General features: G+C 44.7%; 1 protein-coding gene across 5 annotated transcripts in view; it reads left to right on the plus strand.

Moving 5' to 3' along the window:
• Positions 1-17,990, plus strand: part of LOC147110395 (uncharacterized) — a 96,833-nt gene that overhangs the window by 51,377 nt on the left and 27,466 nt on the right. For 4 of the 5 annotated variants that reach the window (XM_086000370.1, XM_086000372.1, XM_086000374.1 and 1 more), the window contains exons 11-14: positions 894-947; positions 2,125-2,342; positions 4,067-4,146; positions 10,058-10,150. In XM_086000370.1, coding sequence (XP_085856496.1) covers positions 894-947; positions 2,125-2,342; positions 4,067-4,146; positions 10,058-10,150 — 445 coding nt within the window. The remainder of the gene's footprint in view (positions 1-893; positions 948-2,124; positions 2,343-4,066; positions 4,147-10,057; positions 10,151-17,990) is intronic. The other variant, XM_086000373.1, reaches the window with a different exon arrangement.

Consider the following 17,990-nt stretch of genomic DNA (forward strand, 5'->3'; position numbering starts at 1 on the left):
TTGGTGGATTCAGTTTAACAGAAACAATATGCGACTGCCTCACAGATCATATTGTTTGGCTTTGCGTCACTTTAGCTGGTGCAAAATGAACTTTTTAAATTCGCACCACTTAAAATATTTAGTGTCGACAAAGAATGGACTATTGCCTTGGCATTTTGCTAACTTCAAAACAAAAAGTAACCAGCATGAGCAGGACGCCAGTTGTCCACATAACAGTCACTGACCTTCACTGTATGTGAAATGCTTTGAGACATTTCTGAGACTTCATAAGTTATGATATAAATGCAAGCCTTGTCTTTCGATAGAACCAGAAGCATAACTCCACTGCTCTAAGTAGGTTGTGGACTTTCAAGTATAACTGTGCCATTAATGAGCCACTTTTGATAAATATCCAACAGTCCCAACTATAACTGGATTCACACTTGAACCTATACTATAGACACCTCTGTATAGAGACTTTGATGTAGAATATAGACTTGTTTTAACTGTTGTTTTATCATCTGGTTCAAACAAGGGTTGAATCTTTCACTGGTAAGCTGCTAAACAACTTTTGATGCCCAGAACATGAGAAGCAATTCAGTTATTTGGTTGTTCTGAATTACTGCATAATAAAATTTGACTAATTCTGCAATGTATAGATTTCTGTTATAGTGAACGCTACTTCTGATTCCATCTGATAAAGGACTGGTAGGCCATGCCTTATTAGTATTTGAAGTGTATCTGACTGACTAATATGCAGAGGCTATCTGCAAATGTTGACTCCTGTTTGAGTTTAATACACTTGAGTGGTATAGCATAGCACTATTAGAAAGTCATCTGAGGCCTCTGGCTACATGGGTGCTGCGATTTGGTATTTAAAAACCTGCTAACATGTTTAAATATTTTTCTTTCAGGTACAGAGAGTTGGTCCGATACCTACGAGTGATCAAATGCAGTGACACGTTAAAGTTAGTGTGCACATTTTCCAAATCGATATATAAATATTGGCTGCGACTGCTGCCAATGAAGTTCAAGTCGTTGCGCATGCGCAGTTTGAAAATGGCGGTGGTTTTTACCCAGAACACTCCGCGTGATAGAATACGCCCTATAAATACTGCAGGGGCCTGGTGCGTGGAGAAGGCTTGGCGGTGGGGGTAATTCCCATGGGTGCGCAGTACCGCCAGTCGGGTGATGGGGATGGAAGGTGGAGAGAAGATTTCGGAGCGGGGAGGAGGCGGTGGGGCGCAGGGGAGCAATGGAACCGGTGGGGAGGCTTTGCAAACACTTGGTGTAGGCCTCAAGCCCTGAACAAGAACCTACAGGCCCCACTTTTGCATCGAGCGGGTCGGCAGCATCGCTCTTGCCAAACAGAGCCACATCAGGAAAAGAAAATCTGCACCAACAAAACTCGGCAAACGTCCATTTTTTTTCATTTTCTTCTCCTTTCCCTTCATACGAGCTCGCGCTACAAAGAAATAAACCTTCGCAACCCACCCCCCGCAAAATTCTTACACATTAATACTTAAACCATCCCAGGATATTACAGGAAACTTCTCGATATCCGGCACCGACGGGACCGGCTGATGCCGATCTATGAAAACTTCCGGACAGACCAGCGCTAATGTTGAAGGATACGGAGGTTTTCATCTCCGTATCTGACAACAAACACTGTTGCTTAGCAACAGCTTGTAAACCTTGGAAGCGTCTCTGTAGCTTAGCAACAGCTTCAGAGAGGCTTTCCAGAGACTGACTGACTTTAAAAAAATGCTAGGAGGAGAAAAAAAAAAGAAGAAAAACCTAACAAAACGGCGGCTGATTTCTGCCGTTAGATCAAGGTTTCCGGACATACAACCTCCGGATAAACCGAAGTTTCCTGTATATATTATTAAACTAACCCAGAGCTCCACAGATTTATGCGATGCTACGTTATTATTATACATTAATACTTAAACCACCACAGATGTATACGCAGAATGCTTCTGAGCAGCAGTTTGTTGTCAGCAGGCACTGATAAAACTATTCAATTGTTTAAAAAATATTTATGAATTTTCTATACAAAGTACACTGCCTGATTTTAGTTGTATTGCTTACATCTTCGAGCTGTGCGTGAGTTGAGTGTTTCTCTTTCCCTTTTTTTTTGATTAGGCTGCGAGCCCTACAAGATAAAGTTCCATTCTACTTTTGCAAGTATGGCGATTTTCACTCCGCTGCGCAATCGTTTCATCTTAATTCCAACCTTTCTTGCTGCACAGCCTGCCGCTTAACGCCTTATCAGTACATGGTATACTTAAAAATTTTCAAGACTGGAACGGTACCTGCTGGTTGTGAACTCACAGATGAAGGAAGATGGACATTTGTTAAAGGTCAGCCTCTAGTTTCTAATCCAGTGAATCAACCTGCTCGTGTTTAAACTGATGAGCTGCTCTTGGAGTTGGTTCTAGTCTTTATTCCACTGAGTCTTCCAATCTTAGCCTTCCATTTCCTCTCCTCCAATTTTCTCCTGTCCCCCCTCAAAGGTGCTGGGGTATAGCTTTAGCGGCATTAGCCACTCTCCTGTGCATGCATAGACAGTTGACTGACAGGATCACAACCAAGCTCCATTCTGTCCAACGTCCACACATGCCATACTTTTCCAGGAATCATCACTGGCTAGCAATTTAGAGCAGGAACCCTGGCTAATTTTTCTCTCCATCTGCCCAGTCCTCCCCATGTCCGCAGGCTTTGATGCCAAATGTAGCATCCCTACTCTATACTGGCTGTGATCAGCAAAGGTAGCATCAAACCTTTCTATGCTGTGGTTCAGTTTTATGCGAGGCAGTATCCTTACCAATTGAGCTATTGCGGGCACCTTTTCCATTTCTCTTTGCAAGATATCCTTTTCCCCCCCAAGGGACTCTTTGAGCTGGTGTATTGGGAAGGCTCTGAACCTTTTGTGTAACTTTTTCCACTGTTACTTTGTGGATCACCAGCAGGCAGTACGCTTGTTTCTAGATGAAGTGTATTTTGATTTTTTTTACTTTTGTGACTATTATTATCGTGCATGTAATATCACAATTGATAAATGTAAAAAGTGAGAATGCATACACCATCTTTGAGGAACAAAACCCACAAGAAGAACTTCAAATATACAGCATTAGCCGTATTCCAAGTTTAGAAATACCCTTTTGAATTGTTTTTAAAATGGCCTGGTAATTTAAAAGTTAATAATTGGGTAATTTTTATGGTCGAAAATCATGGCCAGGTCTGCCACTGAGAGTAAATTGCCAATTGAACCAGATTTTGAATGATGCTGAATTTCTGGTACAACCTTGGCCTTGCATGGGAGTTGTAATTGAGGGTGCACTGGCCCATAAGAGAAGCTTTATTATATGAAATGATTTCCGATGACCATGCCTTTTTAGAACAATAACCAGAAGATGAGTTCAATGGTCTTGTTATTCTACAGTGCAATAATTCATTAAAAAAAAAATTATGCATCTGTTGAAGCACCTTGGGATGTTTTTCTAGCTTAAAGGCGCAATATAAATGCAAGTTGTTTTACTTTACTTGCTCTTCCTCTTCCCTTCACCCTGTATTGAAAGGACAAGTTGTTGGCTGCCTACAGGCAAAATGAAAAGCTGTAGCTGTGATGCCACAAGGCCTGGTTTGCAGAGAAGAAACTATTGTGATTTGCGGAGAAACATAATTGGGACACTTTGCATTGTGGTACAGGAAACTCTCTTAACCGGCACCTAAATATCCAGAAATCTCTCTTAACCGGCAAAATTCAGGAGTAGGTTCAGGTACGTTTTACTATATATTAGTGGCCGTGTAACTGGGGTTCCTGGATCTGTGGCCATGTAACCGGGACTCCTGCACAAGTGCCGTGTAACCGGGGCTCCTGTACCTGTGGCTGTGTACGGAGCTCTCGTACCTTGGTAAGTATACCTCTCTGTAATCCGGACCTTTTGATCAACCGGCACCACGCTGGTCCTGTCGGTGCCGGATAAAAAAAAGAGTTTCCTGTACATTGTTTTGTGTTTGCCTCCAGTGTTTTTGTCCACATCATAGAAGGTCTCATTTTTACTTCATTATTTTCTGTTCGAAGGCATTACTTCGGTAAAGAATTGTTCACTACTAAAATGCGCACTCAGGATCCTATTTGTGAATGGCGTACTCTATAGAGACGTAAGTACTTTTGCAGCATTTTGATTAGCACTTTACTGATTTTATCATTTTACAGTTGTAAACTGCCAATTATTTTTCAACCTTCCAGTGATTACATCACAATTGTTGATCCTTCAGTGTGAGAGCAGTATTGTGCGTCAGTGTCATTGAGAGAAATGTCTGTCTAGTTGGTACTGATGGCTGCTGCTAGCACAGTGACCCAAATCCGAATATGTCACCTCTTTTCTCCCTTGCCAGAAAAAGTTAAAAATATATATAAATATATTAAAGTGCAAGATTCTGTGACAAACGTTAGTTTTTGTCCTTTTTTAAGATTTTTTGGATTCTTTATTGTAAGCCATAGTCCACACGCAGGGTTAAGATTAGTTATTGCCATCTGTTTTCTGCATCTAGAGGGAATTTATGTTCCAATCTGGCTAAAAGTCACTTTGAGACAGGGGAGAACATGTTCTGGAAGTTTAGGGTGTGCATAGTCTGATTGTTGCCATTGTGCATGGTTGGGAATGGCAGGTCCCTGAATGGGTATCAATAGGGGAATGTTTATGCATCAGTAAGTTTGTAGCTAGTTTTTGTTGAAACAAGAGTGGCGATTTTTCAACTGCTAACTGCCTGTTTCTTGCTTGAAAAGCAGAAAGACCGCAATGGAAAGTGGGGGGGGGTGTAATGATCAGTAACATGTCATTCTAGAATGGTACACTAGGTGGAGCTGTCTGTATATAAGAGTGGGCTACCCACGAGGCACCAGGCTACCCACAAGGCAGTAGTCAAGATGGATGCCTGTACTAGTCCACATGGCTGAATAAATGACTAGCTCCAAGCTAGCTGTTCATAATGATAATGTCTATGTATTTATGAACATAACATGGTACCAGGATTGGTAAAATCTGCTGAATATTGTGAAACGCGACATGGAGACTTTGAAGCCACCGGAGGGTTTGAAACTCACGGGGAATGTCGACTGCAATTGGCGGACTTTCAAACAACGATTCGAACTCTACATTGCAGCCATCGGGTTCGGTACGATGCCAGACGCAAGGAAAATAGCGTTGCTGCTCACGGTTACAGGCCCGCAGGCGATAGAGGTATTTAATACGTTTGTATTTGATCAAGAGGGGGACAGAGGAAAAAATTGACTGTGCTAAAGAAGTTTGATACACATTGTTCTCCCAAAAAGAACGAGACTTATGAGAGGTACGTATTCCGTTCATGGACACAGCAGCAAAATGAGACTTTTGATAGCTTTGTGACCGATCTGAAACTGAAAGCACAGACATGGATGATTTCAGCTCAGAGAAATTACATGATTCGTGACCAGATTGTGTTTGGTATTCATGATAAAAAGGTCAGGGAATGTCTGTTGAGAGAAACCGAACTAACATTGGAAAATGCTGTGAAAATATGCCAAGCCAGTGAGCTAGCTCAAAAGCACGCGAAGATTTTCAGTGAAATTAATAATAATGCGATTGTAGTAAGTGATGGTGCTGTGTCCTACAAGGGGAAGAAACATGGGCAGAACAGAAATGCAAAGCAATCGGAGGATGGAATTTTTAATTGTAAACGCTGTGGTTACAAACACCTGTCACGACAATGCCCTGCGTTTGGGAAAATGTGCACAGAATGTTATGGAAAGAATCACTTTGCCAAACAATGCTTTTCAAAAGTAAAAACAAAGAAAGGGCAACAAGTCAATGTGATTGAGGACACTGATTTTAAGTGAGACATTTTTTGTACGAATGGTGTCATTTGACAACATAGAAAAGGATACAGAAAATGTGCAGCCCTCAGGAATGGACAATGCTGAACATAAAGTTAATGCAGTAAAAGAGGACAAATGGATGATGTCACTGCAGGTAAATGGAGCATTAGTTACATTGAAACTAGACACTGGGGCAAAAGCAAACTTAATCAGTATGAGTGACATTAAAAAATATGAAAGAAAAGCCCAAAATACAGAAAAAGTCAGTACTACTGAAGAACTATAATGGACAGAAAATAGATAGCTTAGGTGTATGCAGACTTAGTGACAGTCAAAGACAAAGTGCATCATCTCATGTTTTCTGTTGTGGCTGAAGGACTTGATTCAATACTAGGTGACAAAGCTTGTGAGGACTTAGAACTGGTCAAGAGAGTCTACCGTATAAACTGTGCCATAAGCAGACCAGATGACTCAGTGGATTCTGTAGTGAGTAATTTCCAGGATGTGTTCAAAGGATTTGGAGTTCTACCATTCACTTACAAGATCCAGCTAAAGGAGGATGCTCAGCCAGTGGTACATGCTCCACGGAGAGTTCCAGCACCCCTGCGTGACCGGCTCAAGAAAGAACTGGACAGAATGACCACACTAGGAGTCATCAGGAAAGTCGAAGAGCCAACAGACTGGGTTAACTCCATGGTATGTGTAAAGAAAAAGAACAATGATCTAAGAATATGCATGGATCCAAAGGACTTAAATGCAAACATAAAACGTGAACACTACCAGATTCCCAAGCGAGAAGAAATCACCAGTGAAATGTCAGGTGCCAGATACTTCACAAAGCTCGATGCCTCACAAGGATTTTGGCAACTAAAACTGGATGAAGAGAGCACCAAATACTGTACCTTCAACACACCATTTGGCAGGTATTGTTTCCTCCGAATGCCTTTTGGGATAATATCTGCATCTGAAATCTTTCATAGAGCGATGGAACACATAATTGAAGGTCTGGAAGGAGTTTGGGCCTATGTTGATGACATCATCATCTGGGGCTCCACACTGAAAGAACACAATGAGAGACTGACTAAAGTGCTACAGAACATACGCCGGAATGGGCTGAAGCTCAACAAAGCCAAGTGTCAGTTTGGCATCCAGGAAGTCACTTTCCTAGGAGATAATCTATCTGGTAAAGGAATAGAGCCAGATATGGAAAAAGTAAACGCCATACTCAACATGCCCCGACCCACTGATAAAAAAGGAGTGCTACGCATCATGGGGATGATAAACTTCATTGGAAAGTTCATTCCTAACTTGTCAGCCAAGACAGCCTGTCTGCGAGACCTGCTACATAAAACAAATGAGTTCGCATGGACAGAAAGACATGAACAAGAGTGGATGAACCTCAAAACAGTGCTGACAACCACACCTGTACTCACCTTCTTTGACCCAACAAAGAGAATCAAAGTGTCAACGGATGCATAAAAAGATGGCCTAGGCGCGGTCTTGCTACAAGCAGAGGGTGAAGATTGGAAGCCTGTTGCCTATGCCTCCAGGTCTATGACTAATTCTGAGTGTCGATACGCCCAGATTGAAAAGGAATGTCTAGGCTTGGTAGTTGGACTAGAAAAGTTCCATGGCTATATATATGGACTTCACAGTTGAGACAGACCACAGCCCACTGGTTGCCATCATAAAAAAGAACCTGAATGAGATGTCTCCAAGGATTCAACGACTCATGATGAAGCTGCAAAGATATGACTTTGAACTGATCTACACACCAGGCAAACACATAGTGTTAGCAGATGCACTATCCCGAGCACCCACAATGAGTCATGTGAACTCTACTGAGGAAGACGTGGATGTTTGTGAGTATGGTCACTGCTGCGTTGCCCGTGTCAGACACAAAATCAAAGCAAATAGCAGAAGAAACAGTAAAAGATACAGTGTTACAAACAGTAATAGAGAACATTCATCATGGTTGGCCAAAAGGTTCCTGTCCAAAGTACTATCACATCAGGCCAGAGTTAAGTGTCGCAAGTGGACTATTACTAAAACAGAACAGAATAGTCATTCCACAGGCTCTACGTCAAGACATACTCAAAAGGGTTCATGAGGGACACCTCGGAATTGAAAAATGCAAAAGGAGAGCAAGAGACACTGTTTATTGGCCTGGCATAAATAAGGACATTGAGAACATGATAGGCAAATGTGAGACATGTCAGAAACACCAAAACAAACAAGCAAAGGAACCAATGATAGTAGCTGACTTACCAACAGCACCATGGCAAAAGGTTGGTATGGACCTCTTTCATTTGAATGGTAAAGACTATCTAATAGTGATTGACTACTATTCTAACTATCCTGACATGGCGCTGCTCTCAAGCACATCAGCAAGCAGTGTCATAATGCATGATAAATCCATCTTCGCCAGACATGGAATTCCCAGGATTGCCGTTAGCGACAATGGTCCGTGCTTCAACTGTAAGGAGTGGCAACAGTTTGCAGCACATTATGACTTTCAACATATCACATCCAGTCCTTTGTATGCTCAGTCGAATGGTAAGGCAGAAAAAGGTGTTCAAGTTCTCAAGCAGCTACTGAAGAAAGCGACAGAAAGCAAGTCTGATCCTTATCTTGCCCTGCTGAGCTACCGAGCCTCACCTTTAGACTCTGGTTCTTCACCTGCTGAACTCTTAATGGGTCGCAAGTTGCGCACCACGCTACCCTGCTGTGCAAAAGAAAAGCAGAGTAAGGAACTGAGACAGAGACTTGAACTGCTAAAGCTGAAACAGAAATCATACTATGACAAGTCATCCAAAACTCTGAAACCATTGACAAGGGATGATGTTGTCAGGATTGAGGATCCAGATGCATGGAACGGGAAAGCTACAGTTCTTGAGGAAGTAGGACCAAGGTCATACACTGTTAGAACTGAGGAAGGACAGATCCTCAGGAGGAACCGCCGTTTCCTCCTTAAAAACACGAGACTATCCAAGAGCAAATCGATGACAATGCCGCAACTGAATCTTGTCACTCACCACCAGAACAATCTAACACAAACAGACATACAGGCTCTCATGAAAACACATCAGACTTACCTGTGCTGAGAAGATCCACACGTGAAGTAAAAAAGCCTGATAGACTTAATCTTTGAGTACAAAGAAAACTATATTGAAAATGTATTGACTGTTGTGAAGATGTTTGTCGTTATGATTGATTGATATTGATTTTGTTTAACCTCTAAGGAAGGGGGATGTAATGATCAGTAACATGTCATTCTAGAATGGTACACTAGGTGGAGCTGTATGTATATAAGAGTGGGCTACCCCCGAGGCACCAGGCTACCCACAAGGCAGTAGCCAAGATGGATGCCTGTACTAGTCCACATGGCTGAATAAATGACTAGCTCCAAGCTAGCTGTTCATAATAATGTCTATTTATTTATGAACATAACGGGGGGGACAGTGGAATTGCACCTTGGTTGATCCATTGAAGGCCCACCTGATGCAATTTTCAGGCTAGCCTCTAAATGGAGAAGTAGCACATCCTGTTTTGGGCATAAGGCTGCTTAAATATGCAAATCGAGGCCATACGCCGGTTCAAGGGAAAGAGAAAATTGTATCTATGAACACTCATTTGCTATTTCAGTAACCTAACAACAGACTTTTAGGATATATTCTCTGATTGAATTGGTTTAGTTTTGGATGAGCTAGAATTCTGTGTTTTTGTGCTGTAAGAACTGATTAAGATCTGGTCTTTCAGACTTTAATTAGAAAAGGGAAGCTATTTAAATAAGCTGGCACTACAGACAGCTTCTGCACTGGGACCTTGCAAAGCTATATTGGGACCACAGACAGAGGCCACACTACTTTCTGTCCTGGATGGCTTCAGTGTATGTCCTTGCCTGCTCCTTCCTAGACTTGTAACGTAACATGAACTCAAATCTCTCTCTCTCTGTCTTCCCCCCCCCCCCCCCCAATCTCCTCATTGCTGCCAAACCCAGTGTGCTAGGGGTTAGAATGTTTTTCAGATACTCCAGACTTCAGGCAGTTTAAAGTATTTTCTTGGATTATACAAAATTGCTGCTGTGGTTCTCAAACGTAACCATCGCACATCAGCACTTGAGCCTGAACTCTTAACTGATTCCGATTGAGAGATTTTATAGCTGATTAGTGTGATGGGATGTGATCTGTGTGTGTATGTTTCTCCCACATGCAGGTTCACTGCTGGAACAGACTGATTCAAATTCACTGCAGTTCGTTCACACTGAAAGAAGATGAGCTACAAGTGCCGCCTCCTGTATTTGTGAATGTAAGTTAGTCCCAGTAACCTAAACTTGCTGGACTATAGTAAAGTGATATGGTTTAGCCTGCGAGTGTATACGCTGTCAACTAGCATTTATAATAACATTTCTCACATAAGCGGGTGTCTCAGAGTTCATTAGAAGAGGAGATCCAAATAGCCACTGAATAGGAACCATCGCAGTTTACAACACAAAAGGAGGCCACTCAGCCCATTGTTTGTGTGCTGGCTCCTTGCTGGAGCAATAACAAACTAATCCCATTGTCCTGCTCTTTCCACATATCACCTGTATCTTTCTGTGCTTCAAATATTTATTCACCTTTTCTTCATGGTCTCTGTCTCAACTATTCTCTGAAGCAAAGAATTTTATGCTTGCAACAAAACTCTGCACAAAGACATTTTTTTACAACAATCTGGTAACTTAATACCAGACGGACTGAATTCAATTTCATAATTTTAACTTAGTACAACTATCTGGGTTACCAGTCCACTAGGCTACTGCACCCATAGTGACAGATCTCACTTGTAATATGGTGGCATAGTGGTTAGCACTGTTGCCTCACAGCGCCAGGGACCCAGGTTCGAATCCGGCTTTGGGTGACTGTCTGTGTGGAGTTTGCACATTCTCCCTTTGTTTGCGTGGGTTTCCTCCGGGTGCTCCGGTTTCCTCCCACAGTCCAAAGATGTGCGGGTTAGGTTGATTGGCTATGATAAATTGACCCTTAGTGTTAGGGGGATTAAGTACGTGGGGTTACGGGGATAGGGTGGAATATGTGTTGGTGTAGGGGTTACAGGGATCGGGTGGGATATGTGTCGGTGCAGGCTCGATGGGCCGAAATGGCCTTTCTCTGCACTGTGGGGTTTCTGTGATTTCTGTAATGGGTACCAATATCAAAAATATTGTATTATGAGGGAGAGAAAGAGAATGCTGAGTGGAAAGTTAAGTGCATATAAATTTGTAGGCAAACAGTCCTTATGAAATCCCTATTATAAATCGTGAGTAATAGTGTGTACATTTTAATAGTCTAAATGCAGTGCAGATTTCCACAGATTTCCTCATTCTCACTTATGATGTCCTAAATAGTCATCCTTTCTTAATCTTTTAGAAAGAAAGAACAAACTTAAATTTACATAGTGCCTTTCACATCCTCTGGACATGCCAAAGTGCTTCAGTTAGTGAAGTACTTAGTTTAGTCACTATTGTAATGCAGGGAACAGCACCAACCGCTGTACATGGCCTTCTTTGACCTCACAAAGGCCTTCAACACTGTCAACCGTGAGGGATTATGGAGTGTCCTCCTCAAATTCGGCTGCCCTCAAAGTTTGTCACCATCCTCCACCTGCTTCATGACGACATACAAGTCGTGATCCTAACCAACAGTTCCACCACAGACCCAATTCACGTACGGACCGGGGTCAAGCAAGGCTGTGTCATCGCACCAACACTCTTCTCGATCTTCCTTGCTGCAATGCTCCATCTCGTCCTCAGTAAGCTCCCCACTGGAGTGGAGCTAATCTACAGAACAAACGGGAAACTGTTCAACCTCCGTCACCTCCAGTCCAGATCCAAGGTCGTCCCATCTGTCGTCGAATTACACAGTATGCAGATGACGCTTGCGTCTGCGCAAACTCGGAGATCAAACTCCAAACCATCGTCAACACCTTCATTGAAGCATACGAGAGCATAGGCCTTACACTAAACATCCGTAAGACAAAGGTCCTCTACCAACCTGCCCCTGCCACACGGTACTGCCCCCCCCCCCCCCCCTGATTATCAAAATCCACGACAAGGCCTTGGACAACGTGGGCCACTTTCCATAACTCGGGAGCCTACTGTCAACAAGGGCAGACGTCTATGACGAAGTCCAACACCGCCTTCAGTGTGCCAGTGCAGCCTTCGGACGCCTGAGGAAGAGAGTGTTTGAAGACCAGGACCTCAAACCCGGCACTAAGCTCATGGTCTACAGAGCAGCAGTGATACCCGCCCTGCTGTATGCCTCAGAGACATGGACCATGTACAGCAGGCACCTCAAAGCACTGGAGAGGTACCACCAACGCTGCCTCTGCAAGATCCTGCAAATCCATTGGCAGGATAGGCGCACCAAAGTCCATGTTCTCGCTCAGGCCAACATCCCCAGCATCGAAGCTTTGACCACGCTTGATCAGCTCCGATGGACGTGTCACATCGTCTGCATGCCCGATACGAGAATCCCAAAACAAACGTTCTACTCGGAGCTCTGACATGGCAAGAGAGCCCCAGGTGGGCAGAGGAAACGCTTCAAGGACACCCTCAAAGCCTCCTTGAAAAAGTGCAACATCCCCACCGACACCTGGTAATCCCTGACCCAAGACTGCACAAAGTGGAGGAGAAGCATCCGGGAAGGCGCCGAACACCTCCAGTCTCTTTGCCGGGAGCAAGCGCAAGGAGTGCACGTCAACCCAAGCACCCCACTGTCTGCCCCACCTGTGACAGAGATTATAGGTCCCACATTGGACTCATCAGTCACCTGAGAACTCATTTTTAATGTGGAAGCAAGTCATCCGAGAGTCTGCCTAAGGAGAAAAGCATAGTCCCACAAACAGCAATACGATAATGTCTGTTTTGGTGGTGCTTTAAACATGTGTTTTTTTTAATATATTGAGATAATTGGCTGTTGGCAATTAAATTGGTTGACTTGGAGTAGTGCAACATACTTTTATATGGAAAATTTCAAATATAAACCGAAGTTTAATTGACCTTAATAAAGGCTCCATTTTTTTTTACTGGCACACTGTGTTGAAGAATTTTACATTGTAGCCTGCAGGAGTGACACCGTTGCTAATCTCTGAAGAAATTACACACGCGATCCAATTTTTACATAAAATAAAAGTTGTGGAAAAAGTGTTAAAATAATGCATATTGGTGTCATTTACACCATGATTGTGAATAGAGTAGTGTTGACAGCTTGGGGTGTATTCACACTACAGATGTAACATCAGTGCGAAGCAGTTTTGTTTCATCCCAGCATTTCATTTATAGTGTAAATACAGCACGAATCGAGTATTTGGGCCTGACCCAACACTGGAACGAAGCAGAGTTGAGACTCCCTGGAGGGAAGCCCTGCTTTGGTTAGGAGTCAGCTCGGGCCATCCCACTTGATCGACACGCAAGTGTCGAAGTGACTTTGCGAAATGGTTTCTGTTACGTCCGTGAATAATTGAGACACGGACAGCAGGAGTGAACAAAGTAAGTCTTTACTGGTGGAAGTCAATAGTGAAACTAAAAACACAGAGGCTCAATAGCGCCTTTTATACAGGGGTGGTGACTGCTGGTACTGCAGTCTGAGACCAGTTATTCTCTTAAAGGTACATACACAACAATTCCTCCCCTTTTAGATAAACAGTACATAACATTCATTTAACAACAATCACAATTACTGTTGCTAGATACATTGGTTAAGTTTAAGCAATTATAAGTTCAGTCTTTGAGGAGGCTTCCTGATTCTGTCTGGATAACGCCTCTTTGGGGTATCAGGTTCTTCTGGCAATGTTGAGTCGGGATCAATGTCGTTGTGTGGTTCATCTTCCAATATTACCGGTTCTGCGGTAGCTGCAATTGGAACGTCGATTTCATTACCAGGTGTATCAGATCGTGGTGTGGAGTTGACGTTTTCCCGTGACTCTAGAATCTGGTCAGCATGGCGTCTTACAATGCTCTCCCCAACGTCCACGGTATACATGAGAGGTCCTTGTTGTGTACAAATCGTTCCTGGCTGCCATTTCTCAGTGCGGTAGTCCCAGGCCAAAACTGGTTGACCTATCTTAAAACTCTTGGTCGGCCTTTCATTCATATTCTGAAACTGCCTGTTCTCCACATCTCTTCGGACGTTTGGCTTAACCAAATCCAAGCGGCATCGTAGTCTTCGGTTGAAGAACATCATGGCTGGAGTTTGGTTGGTAACCGCATGTGTTGCATTCCGGTAGGCAAACAAGAAGTTGTCCACCTTGTGTTGGGGTGTATCTTCATTACGCATTGCCTTGATAGCCTTCTTGAATGTTTGGACAAACCTCTCGGCCAATCCATTAGTGGCTGAATGATATGGGGCAGATGTGTAATGCTTAACACCATTGTTCTTTAAGAACCTCCGGAACTCTTCAGACACAAACTGTGGTCCATTGTCAGAGCAAATCTGTTCAGGCAGCCCATTCCTGGCAAATATGGTTCGTAAGACTGTGATAGTTTTTTCCGTGGTGGTTGAGGACATTTTTTATTACCTCTGGCCACTTTGAATGTGCATCCACCGCAATTAAAAACATCAAGTCCATGAAGGGACCAGCAAAATCAATGTGCACCCTTTGCCATGGAGATGAGGGCCACTCCCATGGATGCAGAGGAGCTTGTGGTGGGGCGTTTTGGACCTTCTGGCATCCTGCACAGTTCTTGGTCATCTCTTCAATTTCTTTATCGATTCCCGGCCACCACACAAACGCTCTGGCTAAGCTCTTCATTTTTACCCCACCCAGATGACCCTCATGAAGCTCATTGAGCACTCTATCCGTCAACTTAGGTGGAATTACTACTCTGGATCCACACATCAAGGTTCCTCTGCACACTGACAGCTGTTCTCTTCTCGGCGAGAATGCTGGCAGCAGTGGTTCGCCATGTGCTGGCCATCCCTTCACCGTTAAATCATAGACCCGTGATAGTGTCGGGTCATTCCGTGTTTCCTTTTCTATGTTTGCATTCGTCACAGGGAGACATTCGACTATGGTCGAGTGGAATAACTCCATTGGATCCACTGCAAGGTCGTCGTCTTCCACTGTCGGCAACGGTAGACGTGACAATCCATCAGCATTTCCATGCTGTTTAGTTCCTTTGTACTCAATGTCATATTGGTGTGCCCCTAGGAAAAGGGACCATCTCTGCAGCCGTTGTGCTGTCATTATCGGTACGCCCTTCTGAGGGTTGAAAATGGAGACAAGAGGTTGATGATCGGTTAGTAGAGTAAATTTTTGACCGTGCAGGTAGTGATTGAACTTCTTCACCCCCCACACTAGGCTGAGGGCCTCTCTGTCAATCTGGGCGTAGTTACGCTCGGCAGAAGTTAACGAGCGTGACGCAAAAGCTATCGGCCTCTCTAAACCATCAAGGAATTTATGTGACAGTACCGCCCCAATGCCGTAGGGAGACGCATCACACGCCAGCCTGATTGGCAGTGCTGGGTTGTAGTGAGCCAATACTTCCCTTGAAGTGATTAAGTCCTTACTCTTCTGAAAAGCACGCTTACAATCATCGCTCCATTTCCATGCTACCCCCGTTCGTAGCAGGGCGTTCAGTGGGTGCAGAATTGTCGACAAATTCGGCAAAAACTTATGATAGTAATTCACCAATCCGAGGAATGACCTCAGTTGCGACACATTTTCAGGCGCTGGGGCCTTAACAACCGCTTCAATTTTGTCAGGGGACTTATGTAACCCCTCTTCATCAATCACGTGGCCACAATACGATATCTGTTTCTTAAAAAATTCGCACTTGGGGCGGTTGGCTCGCAGCCCATGTTCCTGTAGTCTAGTGAGCACCTGTTCTAGGTTGTTAAGGTGTTCACTGTCATCTTCACCTGTTACAAGGATGTCGTCCAAGTAACACTGAGTCCCCGGAATCCCTTGCAGGACTTGTTCCATCGCTCTTTGCCATATCGCCGGAGCCGATGCTACTCCGCATACCAATCGATGATACTGGTAAAGACCTTTGTGAGTGTTTATTGTGAGATACTTCCGAGCGGACTCCTCAACCTCCATCTGCAAATATGCTTGTGCTAGGTCAATTTTTGTAAAACGCTTCCCTCCAGACAGTGAGGCGAATATGTCTTCTATCCTTGGAAGAGGATATTGTACTGTGTGAAGGACCGGGTTCACCGTCACCTTGAAATCCCCACAGATGCGAATCTTCCTTGGCTCCCCGGACTTATTGCTTAACGTTTTCTTCATGACAGGAACGATGGGTGTCGCCCACTCGCTCCAGTCGACCTTAGACAACACGCCCGCCTTCTCCAGCTCTGCCTCGACGGCTGGGCGAATTGCATATGGTACCGGTCTTGCTTTGAAAAACTTGGGAACTGCATTCTCTTCTATTTTTATCGAGGCGGTTACGCCTTTAAGTGTGCCCAGTTCTTGTTGAAATACCTCTTTGGCGTTAGCTAAGATTGTTGACAATCGTCCAGGAGTGACGTCTTCATCTTTTTTACCGTCCACCGTCATTGCATGAATGGAGTGCCAATCTAAGTTTATCTTCCTGATCCATTCCCGTCCCAATAACGGTGGTCCACCATTTGGCAGTATGTAGAGATACAATTTCCGTATTTTCTTGCCGTTGTATTCGACAGGCACCCTTATTTTTCCTCGGGTATACTTTTTGCCCCGTATATGTCGTCAAGACGATGGATGTCTCTCTCGAGGGTATGTGTGAAAATAGCCACTCGTAGTCTCGTCGATTCATGACGGTTAGCGCTGATCCTGTATCCAATTCCATTTTAACTTGGGACCCTGCCATCGTGAGGGTGACCCAATGATATACCTATCAATTTATCCAATGAAAAGCGACGAGCTAAGAAAGTAACTATAGGTTTTTATTGGCTAAATAACAGAGCCCACCCTCGTGGGTGATCGGATCCAACAAGGAGGAATACCAGCCAGTCGACCACCTTTATACCTGGGCAGGTAGGTGGAGCCGTGGGCGGAGTCAGCAGTGGTCAGCCCAGGTATAACAGTGTGACAAGAGGCGACCTCGCATAGTGATACAACAGTGTGAACAGTGATAACCATAGAGTAACGATATAACCGTGATAACTATAGTGTAACGATAGTGAACGACAAAAGTGGTTTACCACATTCACCCCTTGTTTAGATTTGAGTCTGGCGGGGTGAAGTGTACTACCAGTTCTGGTATGTCAGTCTGTCCGGAGGCCTTGTAAGCCTTTCTGATCGTCGCAGCGGCGGTGTTGCATTATCCGGTGTTAATGCTGGTGTCTGCGTGGTCGGCGAAGGCTCGTGGGGTTCCGGCATGCCGTCTACCTCGGGTGGCATGGGGGGGGGGTGTGTAACGGTGGTGTCTCAGGAGTGCCCGAGGGTGCGAGGTCTCGTAAGGAGACTGTGTCCTCCCGCCCGTCTGGGTATGCCACATAGGCGTACTGGGGGTTGGCGTGCAGGAGGTTCACCCTCTCGACCAGGGAGTCCGTTTTATGGGCCCTCACGTGCTTTCGCAGCAGGACGGGCCCCGGAGAGGTCAGCCAGGTTGGTAGCGTGGTTCCTGTAGTCGACTTCCTGGGGGAAACAAACATTCGTTCATGGGGGGTGGCGTTAATGGCAGTGCACAGTAGTGACCGGATGGAATGCAGCGCTGCCGGGAGGACTTCCTGCCAGCGGGAAGTTGGGAGGCCCTTAGACTTTAAGGCTAAGAGGACGGCCTTCCATACCGTCGCGTTCTCTCTTTCCACCTGCCCGTTCCCTCGGGGGTTGTAGCTGGTGGTCCTGCTTGCAGCGATACCTCTCGCTAGTAGGAACTGACGGAGTTCCTCGCTCATGAAGGAGGAGCCCCGGTCACTATGTATATAGTTTGGGAACCCGAACAAGGCGAAGAGGTCGTTCAGGCATTTAATGACTGTGGTACTGGTCATATCTGGGCAGGGGAAGGCAAAGGGGAAACGGGAGTACTCATCAACAATGTTGAGGAAGTACACATTGCGGTCAGAGGACGGGAGGGGCCCCTTAAAGTCGATGCTCAGGCGCTCGAAGGGACGGGTGGCCTTGATCAGGCTTGCTCTGTCCGGCCTAAAGAAGTGCGGTTTGCACTCGGCACAGGTCTGGCAGTTCC

The sequence above is a fragment of the Somniosus microcephalus genome, chromosome 11, assembly GCF_052327205.1.
Source record: "Somniosus microcephalus isolate GS21.2 chromosome 11, FLI_Smic_1.0, whole genome shotgun sequence".
Lineage (NCBI taxonomy): Eukaryota > Metazoa > Chordata > Chondrichthyes > Squaliformes > Somniosidae > Somniosus > Somniosus microcephalus.